Here is a 21,627-nt window from a genome sequence, read left to right on the forward strand (position 1 = left end):
GACGAGAGTTGAAAAAAAGAATTTGTTGCCCCAGCACAAATGATTTGAGCACTAGACCCTATCGTGCCACCTCTTGACTTTTTCCTTATACATTTTGTTATTCTCATACGCCTGAAGTCGAAATTCATCGAGTTCATTCAATTGAAGCATTCTTTTCTTACCAGCCGCATCCAAATCAAGGTTCAACTTCTTCAAAGCCCAATAAGCTTTATGCTCAAGCTCCACATGGAAGTAACAACCCTTAGCATAAACCAACTGAAATGGATACATACCTAGCTGAGTTTTATAAGTTGTTCTATATGCCCAAACAACTTCGTCAAGCTTTAAAGACCAGTCATTCCTTGATGGACACATCACTTTCTCCAAAATACGCTTGACCTCTCTGTTAGACACCTCAGCTTGACCATTAGTCTGAGGATGTTAGGCTGTAGTGATGCGATGATTCATATTATATCTTTGCATCATGGCAGTGAACTTGCGATTGCGGAAATGCGATCCCTCGTCACTGATTATGAGTCTCGGAGTCCCAAATCGTGTGAATATCTGCTTATGCAGAAAATTAATCACTACCTTTGTATCATTTATCGGTAAAGCCTTAACTTCAACCCATTTTGACACATAATCAACTGCCAACAAGATATACTGATTATTACAAGATGAGACAAATGACCCCATGAAGTCAATTCCCAAAACATCGAAGACCTCAACCTCGAGAAGCACATTAAGAGGCATCTCATCCCTCTTGGACATATTACCCACACGTTGGCATTGATCATACTTTAAAACAAACTGATGCACATCCTTAAACAAAATAGGCCAGAAGAATCCCGCTGAAGGACACGAGCTGTTGTCTTCTCTCCACCATAGTGGCCTCCATAAGCAGTCGAATGACAGTCTCGCAAGATCCCCCCGTTTCGCTGTACGAAATACATCTCCTGATGATTTGGACAGCTCCTTGCCTAAAAAAATATGGCTCATCCCATATGTACCACTTCACCTCATGAAGAAACTTCTTCTTTTGAGCATAAGACAAGTTTGGAGGCATGATATTACTCACAAGGTAGTTCACATTGTCTGCAAACCACGGTTCTTCCTCTTACACTCCAAACAGCTGCTCATCGGGAAAAGACTAATTTATCAATGTCTTATCCTGTGAAGTTGCACTTGAATCTTCCAAACGAGAGAGATGATCAGCGACTTGATTATTAGTACCCTTTCCGTCTTTGATCTCTAATTCAAATTCCTGAAGCAAAAGAACCCATCAAATCAATCTAGGCTTCGAGTCCTTCTTCGAGACGAGATATCGAATAGCAACATGATCAGTGAAAACTGTCATCTTCGTCCCAAGCAAATAAGATCGAAACTTCTCAAAACCGTAGACAATGGCCAAGAGTTCTTTCTCAGTAGTAGTGTAATTTAGTTGAGCACCATTGAGGGTCTTACTAGCATAGTAGACCACATGAAATATGTTGTTTTTTCTCTGCCCAAGAACTGCTCCAACTACATAGTCACTTGCATTGCACATCATCTCAAAAGGTTCATTCCAATCAGGTGCAGTTATGACATGTGCCGTAATTAAGCTCTTCTTCAAGAACTCAAAAGCAGCTAGGCACTCGTCATAAAACTTGAAAGGGACATCCTTATCTAAAAGATTGCACAAGGGTTTAGAAATTTTAGAGAGGTCCTTAAAGAACCGCCTATAGAAACCCGTATGACCAAGAAAGCTGCGAACTCCTTTAACAGAAATTGGTGGAGGAAGATTTTCAATGACCCCCACCTTAGCGTTGTCCACCTCAAGACCTTTGCTAGAGACCTTGTGACCAAGAATAATGCCCTGTTGCACCATAAAGTGACATTTTTCCCATTTGAGAACTAGATTGGTCTCAACACACCTTTTAAGAACTGTGCCAAGATTCTGCAAGCACTCATCAAAAGAATCACCAAACACAAAGAAAATCATCCATAAACACCTCCACATTCTGACCAATCATGTCAGAGAAAATAGTCATCATGCATCTCTGAAATGTGGCAGGTGCACCACACAAACCAAAAGAAACCCTTCGGAAGGCAAAAGTATCAAATGGACAAGTGAAAGTAGTCTTATCCTGATCCTCTAGAGCGATACAAATCCGATTATAACCCGAATAGCCATCCAGAAGACAGTAGTAATCATGCCCAGCCAACCTATCGAGCATCTGATCAATAAAAGGAAGAGGGAAGTGACCATTTCTTGTGGCCTTGTTCAGCTTCTGGTAATCCATGCAAACTCTCCACCCCGTGACTGTTCGCGTAGGAATGAGCTCATTCTTCTCATTTACAATAACGGTGATACCTCCTTTCTTTGGTACACACTGAACTGGACTCACCCAAGAACTGTCAGAAATGGGATAGATGATCCCTGCATCTAGCCACTTGAGAATTTCCTTCTTCACAACCTCTTTCATTATCGGATTAAGCCTTCTATGTTGCTCAACAGTAGGCTTGCTACCTTCCTCTAGCAGAATTTTATGCATACAATAAGAAGGGCTGATTCCCTTGATATCTGCTATAGTCCATCCAATTGCCGATTTGAACTCTCTTAGAATTCTTAAGAGCTTTTCCTAATCACTACCTGAAAGGTCAGATGCAATAATCACAGGCAAAGTAGATGCATCACCTAAAAAAGCATACCTTAAGTGTTCAGGTAATGGTTTAAGCTCAAGTATAGGAGCTTCCTCAATAGATGGCTTGAGGCGCTTTGGAGATTTGTTCAGCTCCTCCATTCCAAGAGATTTAAAAGGCATATCCATCTTCCGCTTCCAGGGAAAAGCATTTAAATATTGCAATTGCTCATTACTTTCGTCATCTTCACTATCTGAATTCCCTAACAAGGTCTTTTCTAAGGCATCAGACCTTAGCAATTGATCAAGTTCCGAAGTTACCACAGAACCGACCAACTCCACCTTTAAGCAATCCTCGTTTTCTGTAGGGAATTTCATGACATTGAACACATTAAAAGTTACATCCTGATCCAGCACTCGCATGGTGAGCTTACCCTTCTGCACATCAATCAAGGTTCGGCCAGTAGCCAAGAAAGGTCTTCCCAAGATTATGGGAATTTTCTTATCCTCCTCGAAATAAAGAATTACAAAATCAGCAGGAAAGATTTGTTTGTCCACCTCGACCAATACATCCTCCACAATGCCACGTGGATATATAATAGAGCAATCAACCAACTGCAAGGACATATAAGTAGGCTTTGGATCAGGTAAATCCAACTTCTTGGAAACAGACAAAGGCATCAGATTGATGCTAGCTCCCAAATCACACAAATACTTGTCGAACTACAAGTTTCCGATAGTGCAAGGAATAGTGAAGCTTCCAGGATCTTTAAGCTTCGGAGGCAACTTCTATTGCAGCACAGCACTGCATTCCTCCGTGAGAGTAACAGTCTCTAAGTCATCAAACTTCACTTTTCGAGAGAGTATACCTTTCATAAACTTCTTCTAACTAGGCATCTGTTCAAGAGCTTCAGCGAAAGGTATATTGATATGATGTTTCTTGAACACCTCTAGAAACTTTTTAAACTGCTTATCCAGCTTCTTCTTCTGCAGCCTCATAGGAAAGGGAGGTGGAGGATAGATCTGTTTCTCCCCTGTATTACCCTCAGGAGGAGTGTGTTCCACAGTAGTCTTCCTTGGTTCCACTTCTGCTTCCATCTGCACTTCTTTCTCAGCCAAAGCTTCCTCTTCCGAAACTTGAGATTTTTCAGTATTTGCAACCTTCCCAGACCTCAATGTGATTGCCTTAACTTGCTCTTTAACTTCCTTCTTTCCTGGGACTTCAGTATCACTAGGAAGTGTCCCAGGTTGACAATTCAACAAGGCATTGATAATCTGCCCAATTTGATTCTCCAAGGTCTTGATGGAAACTGCTTGGCTCTTGCACATGAGCCTCAGCTCCTCCAATTCAGATTTTTCATTAGACTGCTGCAGCTGGAGTTGCTTCCTTGGTGCATATTGCGGTTGGTGAAAACCAGAAGGGTTGTTCTGCTTCGCTGGATAGTGATGATAAGGCTGTTGAACCGCATTCTGAGAATTGCTCCAACTGAAGTTAGGATGGTTGCGGTTGTTAGGATGATAAGTGGCTGGAACTGGCTACTGCGACATCTGAAAGTTGCTCACGAACTAAGCTGATTCACTAGAAATAGCACACTGATCAGTCTCATGGGCACCAACACAAAGCTCACAGACACTAGTGATCTGATTAACTCCATAATTAGCCAACGAATCCACCTTCATCGTCAAAGCCTTAAGCTGAGCAGCTATAGCAGTAGTTGCATCCACTTCCAGAATTTCTACTACCTTGCCTTGAGTTAGTCTCTGAGAAGGATTCTGGTATTCATTAGCAACCATCAGTTCAATCAATTCGTAAACTTCATCGTAGCTTTTAGCCTACAAGGCTCCTCCTGATACTGCATCAAACATGGGTCTAGAAGTAACACCGAATCCATTATAGAAGCAGTTAATGATCATCCAGTCAGGCATCCCATGGTGAGGACACTTTCTAAGCATCTCCTTATACTGCTCCCAAGCCTCTCACAAAGATTCTCCAGACTGCTGTGCAAATTGAGTAAGAGCATTCCGAATTGCAGCTGTCTTCGCCATATGAAATAACTTAGTAAGGAACTTTTGAGCGAGTTCTTCCTATTTGGTTATAGAGCCTGGTGGTAGAGAATGTAACCAGCTCTTAGCCTTATCCCTCAGAGAAAATGGGAAAAGCCTTAGCTTAATAGCATCTTCAGAAACTCTATTGAACTTGAAGGTGTCGCAGATCTCGATGAAATCTCTGATGTGCATGTTCGGATCTTCTATAGGAGAACCCCCAAACTGAACTGAATTATGTATCATCTGAATCGTGCTAGCCTTGATTTCAAAAGTGTAAGCCGTGATGGCTGGTCTGACAATGCTAGACTAAATATCATCGATCTTCGGCTGAGAGTAATCCATCAAAGCCTTTGGATTCGTTGCTGGTTCACCCATTGCAATAACAACTTATTCTTCAACTTTCTCTTCTGCTTTTTCAACAACTACCTTAGCTACTACAACTTCTTCCTCAGCTTGATCCAGTGTTCTCTTACGAGTCTGAGAAGGCGTATGCATACTTGCTCGCTAGAGTACTTGAAACACGACAATGAAACAAGTAAAATTTCTGAGTCACTGAACTTTAACAAACACCGATGACAAACACATAAACTAAAAATTAACACCGAGCCCCGGCAGCGACGCCAAAAACTTGTTAGGGCTAGAACACGCGCTAATATTCACGCAAGTATACGCGATCACAAGTAATATAGAATTAATTCTAGTTCGTTCCCACAGAGACTGGTTTAGGTTAATTTTAATCAATGTACTTATGCAACAATGTTATTGTTATTATTCAATGCTAAGACAATTAACAAATTGGGATTGTTTATAACTACGATTTACTAAGAGATTATACTAAAGAATATTAACTAAGAGAATCAAAAGAGTTGAATACTATATGACACAAACATGAGATTCTAACTTCATTAAATATTTCATTCAATAGCCTTTTCATTGTTAACCTTAACATGTAATGGTGATGAAACTAATCAGATAACACGAAACTGATAAACGCCAACGTTCGTTATACGAATACCATACTACCAAATATCCATAAAAGAGATAGAAGATGAATAGACACCAATTATATTGAGACCCTATATGTCTACAGAATTTGACAACATAGAGGTTTAATGCACAAGTCATATATCATGGTTACATAGGGCAAGTAAGATGGTTAAAATTACCTACGAATTATGCATATCAAATATATGAACCTATGCTAGCATGGCAAGTTCTAAACCCCTAAATTCACTTTCGCTTCATTAGAGATTAACACACTATCTTATAAGTTCGCGATGCTCATAAGACGAATAAGCACAACCAATACTAGGATATCATACAATCACCACATACTAAGGCATCGAAACAAATTAGCTAAAGAAATCCATAAATAAATCCGTTAGTACCCCACGATAATGATTAGTCCATAATCGGATTCATCATCAACGTGGGTTCTGATGAAAGTATGGTATAATAAATGTAGTCTTTATACTGAATAAATAATAAACCAAGTATGAAACAAGAGTATAGGTTCACAAGCAAGAAAACTAGCATCCAAAGTTACAACTTAAAACAAAGAATCACAAGAATAAACTAGATCCTCTTCGCCTTGGTTGAATTGTGCTCTACGGTCTTCTTACGCCTTCTCCTTAAGCTCTGATATGTCTTGTTACGAAAAACGACCTTAAGTTATGTATATATATAGCAGCCCATGCAGATTAGAAGTCTTCTGGACCAAGATCAGAGTAGAAACAGGATTCCTGAAATTCGACCCGACGCGGCCGCGCGCTTCACCAGCGCGGGCGCGCTGCATTTCTGTACTCCTGGCGCGGCCTGCGCTACTACAGCGCGGGCGCGCTGGCTCTCTGGAAAAATTTATATTTTCTTCTTTTCTTGCTGATTTGAGTCGGTCTTTTCACGAGCTTTTATTCTAGGCACCATCCTAACACCATATTAGCATCAAAACAATGCCAATTCACCTGTATTCCTATTAAATGCCTGAAATGCAAAAACACTACATAACACGTTAAAAACACCAATAACTTGAGTACAAAACACTAATTCAAAGCTTTACAGAGCGTTATAAAGTGACATAAATGTCACTCAATAGGGACTTGTAATTATTCACATGGTAACAATTCTACACCTAAAGCTTAGCCTTAGAGCATCTCCAAGGGTAACATGTAAACCTGTTAGCTAAAAAGTCATTATCTAAAATTTTATTGAAACTGTAAGGATTTGTGTTGTTGTGGTGTTAGCTATAATCATTAGCTATATTTAAAATATTTTTTTATTTATTTTAAACATACAATTAAAATAAATTTAAGTTAGTTTTAATCAATACAATTGAAAATAGAACATGTATTTAATAAAAAGATATTCAATAAAAATATTTTTATATTTTCATATCTATGTAAATATTTTAAGTAAATATTATAATTAAAAAAATATTACAATTATAAATATGTAACATATTTAAAAATAGAAAAAATAAAATTAACAAATATTACTTATATAAATTCTAAAATATATAATTAAAACATGGTAATATATCAGATTTAAAACTTTTCTTAACAATTAAATAATTTTGAAGTGATATTTTACATTTTTAAAAAATAAAAAAGAACACATTATGTTAGGTTTACAAGAAATTTTAAGAAGAAAAATGACATGGGTTATTGTCGATGATGGGAGCAGAGTCAACAAATGTAGCGTGCCCTATTTACGTAATCTAAAATTATACCTAACAGGAGCATCCGTTGGAGTGACCAAAATTTTACATATTATGTATATTTCATTGTCGCGTAAATGTTATTGCTAACAGGTGAGGAGCGTCGGAGATGGTCTTACTGTTACAATGTTTGACCACGTGACAAATCAATTCCCAACATATAAGTATTTATTCATTTATCACTTACAAGTCACTTATTCATTTTAATTCATACGTTACCTATTTTAATATTTTCCAAACGGGCACATAATTTCTACTTAATCCCCTATTGGGACGTTAGCTATTTTTGTACTTTTAAATGATAATTACAAATTTTAGTAGATTAGTGACTTACAAAATGTGGGGGAAATTAACATGGACACTATTTAATTTTAAAAAATATTTGTACAATTACAGTTTATTAGAATTAGTTGTAGTTGAACTTGATTCTAAAATTTTAATGTACTTATAATTTTCTTCATTTGTTATATTCTCAAAGATTAGAGTCACCAAAAATGGTTAAAGAATTCGATTTTCATCTATTTGTGGACTGTTCAACGCCCTAACCCGAATTGTTCATAATCCGTCCCCCATGCCTCAATGCGCTGCGTATGCAGCTCAAACAGTCGGTCTACTGGTTCGGAACTGAAATTCTGTGCCCAGCTCTTAAAACCGCCCAAAAATCACACACATTTCTAGTTCAAGCAAAGTGAACTGACGATACAACGGACATGCACAAGCTTGTAATTAGAGGTGGCCAACAGTGCGGGCCGTGCGGTCCGGGCCGGGTCGGAAGCGGGTTGGACCCGAAAATAACAAACACTGAACCTGCACGTTAATTAAACGAATCGGGCCGGACCGGGCTTGAATCGACAGAAGCAAACTCGTACCCGACACTGAGCTCGTGAGCGAGCTGTGCGGGCCGCGGGTTGAAGGGTTCGGGCTCCGGGTTTAAATAATCTGTTTGTGAGTCATGGACCCATGTATTAAGTTTGCATGCAAATGTTGTTTGTGAGGTTGACACGTGTTGTTTGTGTAAATTCTAGAGGCTTATTGGAGTGACACCAGAGGAAAGCTGGGACAGGTGTCAAATGAACAAATACAGGAGAAATATATGTTGTCTTATGTACAGTAAACTCTGCAATACTTGTATCACCAAATACAAAAGTGGTTGTCATACTTAAATACAAATTAACATACATATCAATTAATATGCTTTAATAAAAAAATGTAAGACTTTGCCACAAGATTATCAACAGAATTAAAAAAATGTGCGGAATTGAGATTCAAGCCCGCACACCCGCGAGCCTGTGCGGGTCTGTAACCACGTGCAACTCGCCCGGGTTTCGTGTGGACGGGTTAGTGCGAGCCGGTCCCGGTCCCGGTTCTCCAGTATTACATTCGTAACTGGCTCGATTGATTTAACAAATTGTGCGGGTTTGAACCGGCCCGGTTCGGGCCGAATAATTACGGGTTTCCGTACGAACCGGTCCCGAATGTGCGGTTCAAACCCGCACATTTGGCCAGCTCTACTTGTAATTGATGCATGTCGTAACAGTTACATGTTTGTTATTTCGTAAATATTTTTTATTTATATAAATAGGGAGATGATCAAATAGAAACTAATTTTAAACTAGAAACTAATTTTAAACTAGAAACTAAGATCAACCATTAGTATTTCTAACTTAAATAAATTTGGACCACATATTATAATTTTGTCCCGTAGTCTATATTCAACTCATCACTCTATCTAATAACATTATCCACCCATACCTAGATATTACATACATAGCCATGTATCTGGCATATTGACCTTCACCTTCATCTCCGTTAATCACCACCTCCGTCTCCGTCAAACACCATTAATAATCGCTTCCATCTCCATCACTATCTTTAAAACAACCTAATCAATCTCCAATTTCATTGGACCCCCTATTTCTCATCACCAACGTTGCTTGCTCAAATTCTGACAACATTTACGCATCACCACCATCAACGCCTACAAATTTGTAGTAGATACCCACAATTATAATGAGTTTTTTTCATTATTTTATAAATACAGTTCTGAATATTGATTAAAAGGCATAAATCACTAAATTACAATAATGTAAATTAGTGATTTATTAAATATATATTAGTGATATTTGTAGTACAAATTAGTGATTTTTTATAGTATATAATAGTAACTAGCATGAAAACCCGTGTAAGGCACGGATCATTTTCTAACGATAATTTTAACGTTATGTAGCAGTTAAAGTGGCTCTGATGAGTCTGAATCTTCTAGTAGTTGGTCGACTGCATATACTGAAGCTACACGTCAAGTACATTATTGATGGTTACCCTTGGAACCCTTGCATGACTCTGGTCTCTCCGAGTTGGGAAAGAATGACTGATTAAGTTTATTGATGCACGATATTTGTATGTCGTAATGTGTACACTGTTCATAAAATGTCCAAGCAGTAGACCATATGGTCATGTCTAGGTGAGATTTAAATATAATAGTATACTGTAATATTATATGCAGTACGGGGAATTGTATAAAAGATGTACTAGAAAGACTTCAGCGAGAATATAAGATAATTCTAAGTGCATTCCCAAAATTTGGTGCGCGTGTCTATTTAGTAAAGTTTGGTATGCCAATATTGTTTATTCCCTAAACCTCTCCTATAACAATTATCCTTCCCCTGATGTTAAATCTGGTAGTCAAATTTGAGCCAAGCTAAGCTTGTTATTAGTGTTCTAAGTAGCAATTTCATGGCTGGTACAGATATAAAAATAGATAAAAAAAACCTTGTGCCACTAGAGTCGATAACTTTGATCGCTATGATGATAAAGTGATAACTCGGTTGCCTTAACTACCACATGAGAAGTGTATTTAAAATTTGCAAAGCAGATTATGTAATGTTAAGTAATATTCTCACCAAGCTTGGTAATCTTCTCTGCTCCAAAACCACTTTCACGGTAATTGAAAGACATCCTCTCTTTCTTGTCTGAACATCCCCACCAACGACTACAAGACGCAAATAAAAAATAAAACATTTTGTGCACCTTATTATCAAACCAAAACAAAAACTATAACGTGTTTTGTGTATATCAAACAAAACTTCCAAAATCAAGTGTATTCTCTCGTTTTTGCCAGTAATTACTTATTCATGAATTAATAATTTGTGATTATTCCATTTTTAGTTATATGCCACGCATCTATATTTCTTCTCATGTTACATTATCTAAAGCTCAAGAACTTATAATTCATTCCTAAGAGTACAATTTGTGTGCAAGTGAATAATACCCTGATTATTAAACGTACACCATATAATGGCCCCATTATTAAATGTCTACATACCTGTTGTGAACATGAATGAAGACCTAAATCTAAACTAGATTTATAGGCTGCAGGATTGCATCATAGCCCGGGGAAAATGCACACGAGATGCTATAACAAATAATCATAGCATAAGATATTTACTATTTTTGTATGAACATTAAAAAAACAAAGATGCAGAATTGTGTTGCCCACGATATTGACATGTTAAGATTTTGTAACCTTAGGGACTTCCAATTCAATTCCAAAATATAATAATCTGTATGAAAATGAATAATACCATGATCACTTAAACAACCTCTCAATCCTGTCACATTTCCATTATACAAAGCTAGTGACATTGCCACTATATTAAGCCTAAATTTTGAATGTGTAGATGATTGAATGCCAACAACTGAACTCCCTAACCGCTAAAAGGTCACCAGGTGGAAGATGTTAGCAAGGAAAGAGAATACATTTTTTGCATAAATCAATAAACAATTGATACCTTGATCCGATATTTTCGGTGGATTAAGTTTTACCAAAGGTACCTTGCAATTGTATTTTGCTGACCACGGACATCATTGTACATCTTCAATGCCTTCTTGAGTAGCTTAAGAGCCTGATCAAGCTCATTCACCGACTCATGTATTGCAGAAACAACAGTTAGAGCACTTTCAATTTGTAGTGGACTTCCGGGTAAGGGTTTATCATAGATTTGAGGGGCATTCTCATAGTAGGGTTTTGAATCCTTTAATTTTTCCCGTCTTGTTATGCAGGTCAGCAGACGTAGAAAAACTAGAGCACTTTCAATTTGTAGTGGACTTCCGGGTAAGGGTTTATCATAGATTTGAGGGGCATTCTCATAGTAGGGTTTTGAATCCTTTAATTTTTCCCGTCTTGTTATGCAGGTCAGCAGACGTAGAAAAACTGCAACAGCAGTCTGACGGTTTTCTCCTTGGATAGACTGGAAATTCGTGACAACCTTTTGATAAGAAAATATAGCCTCGTCATACCTACAAAACGATAAGTAAAAATCCAATGCTTAAATCATTAGATACAATATCCTTTTCTTGGCCATTCGCCGACATGGCCATGCTAGCAAGAATCAGATGCCCAAGAGCACCCTCGTAGTCTCCCTTAGTTTCACATATAAGAACCATAAGCCTTTTATCAGTTGCCTCTTAAATAGAAGCAGGTGAACCATTAACTTTGTGTATATCTATTTCCATTTGACAAAGCTTCTCGGCCTCGTCAAATCGCAATGCTTGAACATGAGCTTCAGCCAAGTACTGCAAGTCTCACCAACTCTTGGATCTTTATCTCCCATAACTTGTATCTGGACTTCCAAACCCATCGTATAACACAATATCAAATTCTCAAATTGGCCTACTATGGCATAAGTATCACCAAGTTGCATGTGACCATAATATATAGCAAGAGCATGATCTTGACCTTTTTCAGTAACATGAATATCGATGGAATGATCAAGAAAAGGAATAGCCTCACTGTATTGACCCAAGCTATAGTATATTGCAGTAGTCACGTGTAGACACATGACTACATCTAAGAAGGGTTTACTATCTTCACAATTTTCAAATGATTTTGCTGCTCGAAGAGCAAATTGAAGAGCTTTCCGATAATAGCAAGAAAGATCCAAGGCCATGGTTTTCTAGACCTAAATTGGATGAATCATCACCCCTATTTTGAGATGTTAACCCTCTTAGAGATATATTTGCTTATTTCTTTGCAGAGATGTTTCCGCCAATTGGTTTCACCAATACCTTGTTAGTCTGCTTATCTTGAGGAGGGATCTCTTTGGGGATTCCGCTCTTAGGACATGATACTACATCCACTCCAAATGCAAGTGGGAAGCTTTTTTTTGAATTGGTGAATGAAACAGATTTAACCGGACATGATACTACATCCACTCCAAATACAAGTGAGAAGCTTTTTTTTTAATCGGTAGATAAAACAGATTTGACCCTTTTTTCGAGGCTCCACCTGAGGAAATTTCTATTGTAAAGAACCATGGTGTCAAAGATATTGCAGAAAATATTTAACTACGTAGACACATACACTGGTTATATGTAGCAAAGCTAAGTACGTGGCCCTAAAAAAGAGCAAAATCCTAAAACTGTATGACAGGCTGTCACACCATCATCTGATAGAATAAACGATGTTGGTAAGACAAAGTCCCGGTCAGCAACCCATAGTAAATGGGGTATTATAAGTGAACACTTCCGGGTGTTCCTTATATTGGTGACATGATGCGAGGACTGCAGGACTTGGTAGACTTGATAGGTCTGCCATTTTTTCTCAAAGTTACTTACCCTAGTTTCAGACACATATAGCATCAAAATATGTTTGGAAACCAATAATCAATAGGGGACGTGAAACATGAATTTAAATTGAAGTGACAAATTCAAGGAGCTATTGACATTGAGCTTACGCGACGTGCTGACCCACCCGTTCCTCTTGGCAAACATTAAGACCATCACATTTTGTAAGTGTTATGACATTAATGAGCATGAAATCTACCGTATACATAAGCACATGATATATATTATAAAAGCATACAATGGGCACCCAAATATTTGAATAATGGTATGGCGCATCAATGATAATATATACCAGAACATTATAGCTATACCTTACTTTTGACCGGAAAGTATTAAACCTTTGCCTTGATAAATATTATGAGCTCCAAAACCTCCTCAGTCACCAGAACTGGAGGGCGCCCCTCTTCCTTGTCGGAGCAACCCCATCTTTATCTATCATGTGCACACATAATTAGAATATCTGTAAATTATCGATCAGAAAATAAAGTACCCAGCGGTCTTATTCTATGTCATGAAACATGTATCTATGTGGTAGCTTTGTTGATAACATATAATGCATTCAAGTATCAAGCCTAGATTCATAGAAACTATTATCATGAAGTACATGTTACAAATTCTTATCAGCTTAAGCTTTAACTTTGCCTAAAGTTGCACTATAATATTGTACATGATATTAAAGAAAATTAATTTTGAAGTAAATTCTCATATTATAACCTGAAGCTAGGAGCCTCATATTTGGCCTGATAAAAGCACAAACCTGATTTTGAGCCAATAATCAAAAAAAAACTTCCACCTTAAAAATGAACTTGGTTTAGCTCTAGTCTTTTACTCAAATTAAGCCCACGAGGCATATTAACCTCTATTGTAAAGCCAATACAATTGTCAATATCACAAAGTTAGACCATACGACAACATTCATGTTGTAGTAACATTAACTCACATTGAAGTCATATGATCATTACTGATTGAATCTACTATCAACTAATGTCATCATAGAATAACCACCTCAATGCTCTACTTAGTCGCGTAGATTATAATAGATATTTAATTGTATAGGTAAAACAATGAACATATCATAATCCAGTGGAAACAAAACGAATCTATGAAGAGTTGTAAGTTTTGTAAATATAGTGTAGGAAACATCACAACGCCTAACACTTTATTTCAAACTACGCCACTTCATCTTGGATGATGAGGCTAGTATGTATAATAACTATCACTGTATTCTACTTTGGTGTCACTTAAAGTTTTTGAGTCCTAAATAAATTTTTTGTTTGTGATTGTGTTCATTATTTTTTAGCATATAGGGCTCAAACTGATAGGTATTACGGTCTAACTTTCTAAGTACGAAGCTACTCTTTCAGACTTTTCATATTTACATATTATCTATATTTATTGTGTGACACTTTCTTATTAAATATTGCTACAAATTTTAGAGCTCTGTGGAGATAGTTAATAGCATAGGCTGGTTTATTTTTTGCTTAAATCTAGTTGTGTCTAGAATGTGTTATTTTAGTGAATTTAAGTTTTTTTATTGTGTCATATACACTGCATTCTTATATTCATTTACTGAAGAAGATTTAAGATTTCATTCAGATTGTTTCCATTTGTATGGTATACTCTGCAATCCCAAACATAATAGAGTATTAGCAGATCCCTTCTCCCAACAAAAAAAACCACGTGTCCTACATGCAGGGCTATTAATTTTGGGGGTTTTACGCTGCAACAAAGATGGGGATGCTGAGAGGCGGAAGACCTCTTTTCTTGGCAGGTGTAGCCATGTCACCTGGCCATGTGAAAACAAACGATAACTATATATATAGCAGCACCCATTCTGTTATAGATACCTCAGATCACAGAGTCTCACTAAACAAACTTCTTACACGGATATATGCCTAATTTGACCAAGTGGAAGCCTGAATACTTACAGTAAAAACTGACCTGACAAATGCGGGAAATAGTACTTTCAATCCTTATTCCCTAAAGCTTCAATTATCATTGCAAATGGTCCCAACCAGGAAGCTAGATAAATCTCTCCCGATAACCTGAAACATACAAGTTATTGTTCTTACCATCGTCGTAATTTTCCGCCAAAAGATCTAAGTCTATTTTTTTGTGAAATCGAGGGAATCGCGTCTTCTATCCGCGCTTAATTCACCCTTTCTATAATTTTTACCTATCCGCATAAAATTATAGCGGACAATCTCCTGAAAGGACCTGTTTCCTTCTCAAGAAGCTTCTTCTAATGTCATAAATAAATAGTTTTGTATCCTATATTTATAAATAGATAAATACAACGATCATGTGTATGCTAGATCATAGATCCAACTATTGATACTTATTTTTGTAGCTAGGAAATCTGATTAATAGAGCAATAAGAAAAATTTGTTAAATCAAATCAAGATCATTTATGTGATGTTCCAAAAACGCGAGTTTTTTTCCTAGTTTAGCAGCCTAGGCCAACTAACTACCAGCGACCATAAGTATACCTACTTTTTAACCTCTTTTCATAATCACCATGATTTCTATAAGTCTGCCTTCAATTTTCTTTTCCTTTATTATTATTCATTTTAGTATTATATTAAATAATATTAGTATCCACAAGTTAGAAGATGAAAAAATTTAGAGCATTAGGCATATAAACTGGACTCTCAATTTGTTTAAATAAACTGTCCCTTGTATTTTGTTTGCTTTTAGTTTTTCTATTTGTTATTTCAAATTCTGTTTATTTAGCATATCATGTATTTTGGCTCCCCCTAAAGTCTTTGTATGGCTCCACCACTTCCTTTTCAGAATATACACACCTCAAGAAAAGTATAATGAGCGCCACTACTGATTGCATCGAGTGAAATTAATACTACTTCCCTTTTCCAATATTTCAATATTTCACCTATCAGACCCACAATATTTTTTGTTTATTATACCATTCACGACTAAAATTATAACTTATGTTGTTGACGATATACATAAAATTGCAGCAGTTCTCTATGATAATATGGTGTGCGCATTTTAGTTAATTTTAGTCGCTTTTTTAACATGTTTCAACTACGTACCATACAAGTATGATTTGCAGAGTGCAGCAGTGGGTGCAATCTAGTTGAAGCATGCTATGGAGGTGAGCATTTCATGGTACAAGCCGTTATATATGCCAAGAAGATATATATGTTACTTTATATTTATACAACATGTGTGTTTGTATTTTTGATGCTTTATAAATAAAGTGGTGGCACACATCACAACTATAGTATTCATAAGTCATTAGACATACCACGACGCCCGGCCGACGACCCATATGCAGACCACCTGATATTTCCCTGATCTCTGAACCGCGATGCCGAAAGAAGAACCCCGATTTAAGAAGCACACAAATTACCTAAATTTTAAATTGGGTCCATACATTAACACAATGATAAAGACCATCAAAGGCACTCTGTAATACAAACCACACCGGGTCACCTGAAACACAACCCCCAATTTCAATTGCGGACACAAGCCAAAAATGAGGCAAGGGTTCTGAGTTCCGAGTTCTGACAAAACAAAACAAATTATAATGTAGAGGTTATTTGAGTCTTTTCACAATGATTAGAATGTATCCTGAATTTATAAAGGAATAAAATGTCTCATTATTGGTCCATGTTGGGCTATTAATAATATTATAGATTATAGATTATAGATAAATATAAGATGCCAAAACATAAAACCTTTTGAACATTTTGCCTACTTGCAATGGTAACCGATTTGTACAAATAAGATCCCTCCGAAGAGCCCATACTTACTATAGAAATACCATCGACAAGTGGTACCTACCATGAAATTATTGAGACTGTATAAAGACATGAAATTTTAACACAACTCATAATTTGATTTGGAATGTGATCACATTATAATTTTTTGGATAAAACCTTGAACATCCTCAAAGACAAATGCGACATACGAGCAGTACAACCTAATATACATATACAAAACTTTGATCAACGGAGGCTATCTTGTGTTGAGGTTTTATGTGGAATTAAAGCAAATGTAGTACCTGCATCAGGGGGTTCGGTGGTCATTTCACCAAGACAATGGTTTATTATCAACTAAAGACTCAAGTTCAAGTGGATTCTGAAAGCCCTAAATACAGGAAATCATGCAAGCCACAAATATCACACAATTATACGGCTAAACTAAAGGATACAAGAAGAAAAAGTGGCTGAGATCACCTGGAAAAATTGCGGAATTCAATTGCTCAGCCATAAGGCCACATAGAACCATCAATCCCTAAACTATATTTCTCAAACCACAGAAAAATAATCAAGCTATGCTACGCATATTAATCATCCAACCCACCTTTGCCAAATTCTGAACATAAAATCGCCGTCAGTGCAGGGAGTGCATTTAGATTGTGAAGTGTTCTACTGGAAATGGGCAAAATTATCTTTCAACATTGAATAAAAGTTCTCAAGATTAATCATCAATAAAATATTTATAAATCTTGATTACGGAATCTTAATGTTCAAATTCTAGTTATGAAATCACTTGATAATCTATTATAATTAGCTGATAATATACCCGCGGATCTTAAGATAGGGCGGGTTGTAGAGAGGGTTGAGATTTGTTGTTCTGGTATGTATCCCTTCAGTGGTGAAACCGGTGTCTTTTCGCTCCAGGTAGGCCAGGAGGCTGACACAACTTTAAAAAGGGCAAAACTGTCTTTTGATGCAGAATAAAATGTCTCACAATTTTTTGCGAATAAATTGTCTCAGATTTTTTAATCTTAGTTTGCCCCATCTCGGGCTATTATTAATATTAATTAATAAATTAATAAATAAATAACATATAGATAGATTTTTCTTATAAAATTGGTATTTCATATATTTTATACAATTGTCGTGGCTGGTGTAGTTGGAGACTCTAACAACGACCATGAGTTATTTTTGGTGATCGGAAGTGATTGTAATGGTGAGACACCATATATTAGTTTGCTACTATGATGATTTTGATGGTTATTAAAATTAGATCGGAGATGAGATGGTGGAGATTTACAGAGATCATGATGAACAGAGGTGGTGTAGATTAAAATTAATAAGATTGTTATTTGTGGTGATGATGAACACTATTCATATATTTATATAAAGGAAAATCTCGCCTAACTGACATGGCGTAGTCGAATGCTTCAAGCCAATTTTTCTAAATTTCTCACAATTTAGTTATTTTCTTAATTTCTCCCTCCTATGTTTCATCACTTTTGTCTCATGCATTTCTTAACCGAAGACTTTTTGTTTTATTACTAATTACTCAACATAAACTCTTGACCTTACAAATTCATTTAGGTTGTATATATGTGTTCACCATCGCCATGTCACTTCCTACTATAACTACATACAACTTAATCGTCGTTGGAGGCAAGGTTCTGAAAGCCTCTACAGGCTAAAATCCTTAAGAAAAAAATATTTATTATATATAGCCGTAGACATCATCTAGGTGAAAATAGGTTGTAACATAGCAGTTCCGATGATGTTAGTATTTCAGAAATCTATAAGAAAAGTAAGTCATCGTCTGTTATCAAGATACTGCTGAAAATAGGAATGAAACTTCAGCTACATGAGCATGTTGTTTCACCTGCATACTACTTCACCTTAACATTGCATTTGCACTTTCATCACGTATTATTTGTTTGTTGCATTGCAATTTCTATTTTAGCTATCAGTCAATTTCCATATAAAGATTGAATCTCTACTAAAATGGTCACCTTTTGTCATCTTATGCTTTTGTTCTAGATTTAAATCACCTACCTATGAGCGAATATAAATTTATATTTTCTGTAATGTTTTTATTTCGTGTAGGTGTTTAATGATGGATATTACATCTCATTATAATTTTTTTGCGATATTGGATATTTTTGATTGTCGAATACTACCTCCAGCTCAATAATCTCTATAATGAGATGTAGAAGGCTAACAAAAGGTAGGTTCATTATGATCGCTGAGATGGGCTCTTCTCACTATATAGTAACAATTAATCATGCTATTTGTTGCTAAGGTTGGTAGAACCATTGCTTAATGTATATAAGGGCTTTCTTTGTCATCACATTCTAATGTCAAGTTTCTATTTTATGTCTTTAACATGCTTTTACACATGATCATTCTATCATCATTATGCAGTTTTCACCGTGCTAATTTTGCTAATGTTTACTCAAATTGACATTCTATTTCAGATCAATCCAAGTCTCAGTGTATTGTTAGCTATAATAGAACAAAACATGACTCTGATATGCCATTCTCGGATCGAGGTAAAAAGGACATTTATCACTTTTTTTCTTCATATTTTAATGTATTAATCTTAATTCATGAAAAATCCTAGATTGCAATTTTAATTAAAATATAAAAATAAATTATGTTTTCTGCCCAGCGCTTGATTCTATAAAACATTGAAAAATGTTATGATTCTACCGAAGATATTAATTATGATTCTAAGAATATTTAAAGAAAAAGTTACGGTGTAAATATTCTTAAGTGATTAGCCTATATTATTATTATTACCTTTTTAAAAAAGATATTACTACTCTTCCCTTTGACGGCTATACATGTATACATATAATTTTACAAAATTAATAAAATTATATTGTAGAATGGGAGAAAGAGGAAAGGAGACTACTATGATATATGCGGAAAAATAATAATACACTTTAGTAATGATAAATTTGAGAGCATCGTAAATATAAGATTATTTGAATTTTGTTATAATTCTTCCATATTTCAATTTCCTTATTTACGAGCATTATAACATGTATTTTCTAAAATAAAATGACCTCTAAAATTGAATATTGGGAAAATTAAATTTCAAAAATATTTATCAGTGACATTAAGTATAACAAAATATAATTTGCGAAGACAATTGATCGCAAATGTGTAATTTAAAATTTTATCGATAAACATATGTTGAGGTTGATGAATAATAATTATATTATATACTTAACAAATTGAACTCTTATGATATATATGATATATATTAGAAAATAATTTATTAATTAACTATTGAGCATGATATTTGAATTATACTTATAATTTTTTTTCATCAACCGCACGAAGCGCGGTTTTTCCACATAGTTAATAATATATATGTATATCAGGGAATCGAGCATCGAGTAATAAAGAGAAAGAGTCGAGTGGTAGGAGAAAATTATGTAACTGGACCGACCTCTTGCTCTTTTTTGGATTGGATTATAGGTTTCTAGTTTTTATTATAAGTTGATTTTTATTTGAGTAACCCTTGTATAAATAAATATAAATATGCAAGTTTCTAACCGACCGCCAATATTGATGATTAAAGTTTGATTTGGTGTACATATGTCTCAACCAAAACTTGAATGTGTACACAATATCTGGCGATTGATTTGACTAGAACTTCGTATTTATCCAATAAGTATATTATTTAGGGTATGTTTGGTATTGCTGTTGCAGACAGCAATAACAGTTTTTTGTTGAAAAGCAGTTAAAAAACTGTTTGGTAAAATTTAAAAACTGTTTTTCGGAAAAGTGCTTTTGGCCTGAAAGCCGCTGTAAGAGAAAGCAAGTCCCCCCATACTTTTAGAAAAAAGCTGCTTTTCAGCTGTTGCGGGAAGCAGATGCTGATTTCACCATCAAACCTTACCAAAAGCATCATTATTTTTAATTTTTTGCATCAACACATATACGTATCAAAAAAATTACCAAACAGTCATCTGATTTTTATAACAGCACTTTTTTCAGCAGCATTTTTTTTAACAGTAATCCGAAGTTATATGTGTGTGGACGCAATATATTGATAATCCTTTGAAAAACCACTACCATACAACGCCCAACTTTCAACTTTGTTTGATCAATTAATTATCTTTATGTTGTTGTCATATTTCCAAATTTGTGATCACTAGATGACCACGTTGCAATTTTAAAGTCCCGTGCATTCAAGTAGATGTTATACTCCTGCATCTACAATTATTATGTACATCAAGCAAGTATGCACTCTTTGGGAGAGAGTTTTAATTTGACGCGGGCAATCATAATTGGGAATTGTAATAAAAAGTAAGAATGGAATAAATGGGAATTAAAATGATATAAAATTTTAAGAGATGAGAAGGAGATGATTTATCCCCGTGACAAGATAAGGTATCCTTTTTTATAAAAAAAATTATTAATATATATTCTTTATTAAGCGAAATCATGTATAACTTGATGTTAAAAGTATTAAAATATCAAATTTTGGTACTTATATGACATAATTTAACATCTATTCTTAATAAATTTTGTTTTTAACTCAAATCGACTTCTATTTTTTGTCAATTTTATTTTCATTTTAGTTAGTATTCATCCAATCGTCTATTTACTTTATCAAATAAAAATAATTTTAAACGATTTGTAAATTATATTAAAAATTTATTAACTCTTTATTAATAAGCGAAACCATGTATAATTTGGTGCTAAAAGTATTGAAGTACCAAATTTCTCTTTATTAATAAGCGAAACCATTTATAATTTGGAGTTAAAAGTACCAAAGTACCAAATTTTGGTACTTACCTGACATAACTTGACTTCTTTTCTCAATAAACTTTGTTTTTAACGCACATCGACTTCTATTCTTTGTCAATTTTATTTTATTTTTAGTTAGTGTTCATCCAAGCGTCTATTT

At 35.4% G+C, this 21,627-nt stretch overlaps 1 protein-coding gene and 1 non-coding gene across 22 annotated transcripts; one reads left to right on the forward strand and one right to left on the reverse strand.

Moving 5' to 3' along the window:
- Positions 1 to 4,524: 4,524 nt before the first annotated feature.
- LOC141662418 (small nucleolar RNA R71) lies at positions 4,525 to 4,635 on the forward strand. Its single transcript, XR_012550536.1, has one exon. It is a non-coding gene; the product is annotated as a small nucleolar RNA R71 (small nucleolar RNA).
- A 1,464-nt stretch (positions 4,636 to 6,099) lies between these two features.
- LOC141659173 (uncharacterized) lies at positions 6,100 to 17,614 on the reverse strand. 21 transcript variants are annotated; one of them, XM_074465938.1, is made up of 9 exons: positions 17,009 to 17,610; positions 16,884 to 16,927; positions 16,703 to 16,784; positions 16,438 to 16,508; positions 16,250 to 16,354; positions 14,923 to 15,026; positions 13,293 to 13,413; positions 10,260 to 10,348; positions 6,100 to 6,626 (listed from the first exon to the last, which is right to left on the reverse strand). In XM_074465938.1, exons 1-6 carry the CDS (start codon positions 17,031 to 17,033, stop codon positions 14,970 to 14,972), a joined length of 384 nt encoding a protein of 127 aa, XP_074322039.1. In that variant the 5' UTR covers positions 17,034 to 17,610; the 3' UTR covers positions 6,100 to 6,626; positions 10,260 to 10,348; positions 13,293 to 13,413; positions 14,923 to 14,969. The 21 variants fall into 21 exon arrangements, 7 of the variants coding, with proteins under 7 accessions (XP_074322039.1, XP_074322040.1, XP_074322038.1 ...); XM_074465937.1 differs by lacking the exon at positions 6,100 to 6,626 and adding an exon at positions 7,201 to 9,337; XM_074465939.1 differs by lacking the exons at positions 6,100 to 6,626; positions 14,923 to 15,026 and adding an exon at positions 7,198 to 9,337 and having other exon boundaries at positions 17,009 to 17,614.
- Between the last annotated feature and the right edge of the window lie 4,013 nt (positions 17,615 to 21,627).

The sequence above is a fragment of the Apium graveolens genome, chromosome 5 (assembly GCF_009905375.1).
Source record: "Apium graveolens cultivar Ventura chromosome 5, ASM990537v1, whole genome shotgun sequence".
In the NCBI taxonomy this organism is placed as follows: domain Eukaryota; kingdom Viridiplantae; phylum Streptophyta; class Magnoliopsida; order Apiales; family Apiaceae; genus Apium; species Apium graveolens.

Excerpts from the sequence above, each read along its gene's own strand:
- LOC141659173 (XM_074465938.1), bottom strand. The coding sequence starts at position 17,033 with ATGACCACCGAACCCCCTGATGCAG. Across the intron at positions 16,928-17,008 it reads CACCGAACCCCCTGATGCAG|GTTGTACTGCTCGTATGTCG; the intron begins GTACTACATTTG and ends TATGTATATTAG. Across the intron at positions 15,027-16,249 it reads GTCGTCGGCCGGGCGTCGTG|GTTATCGGGAGAGATTTATC; the intron begins GTATGTCTAATG and ends TGTATGTTTCAG.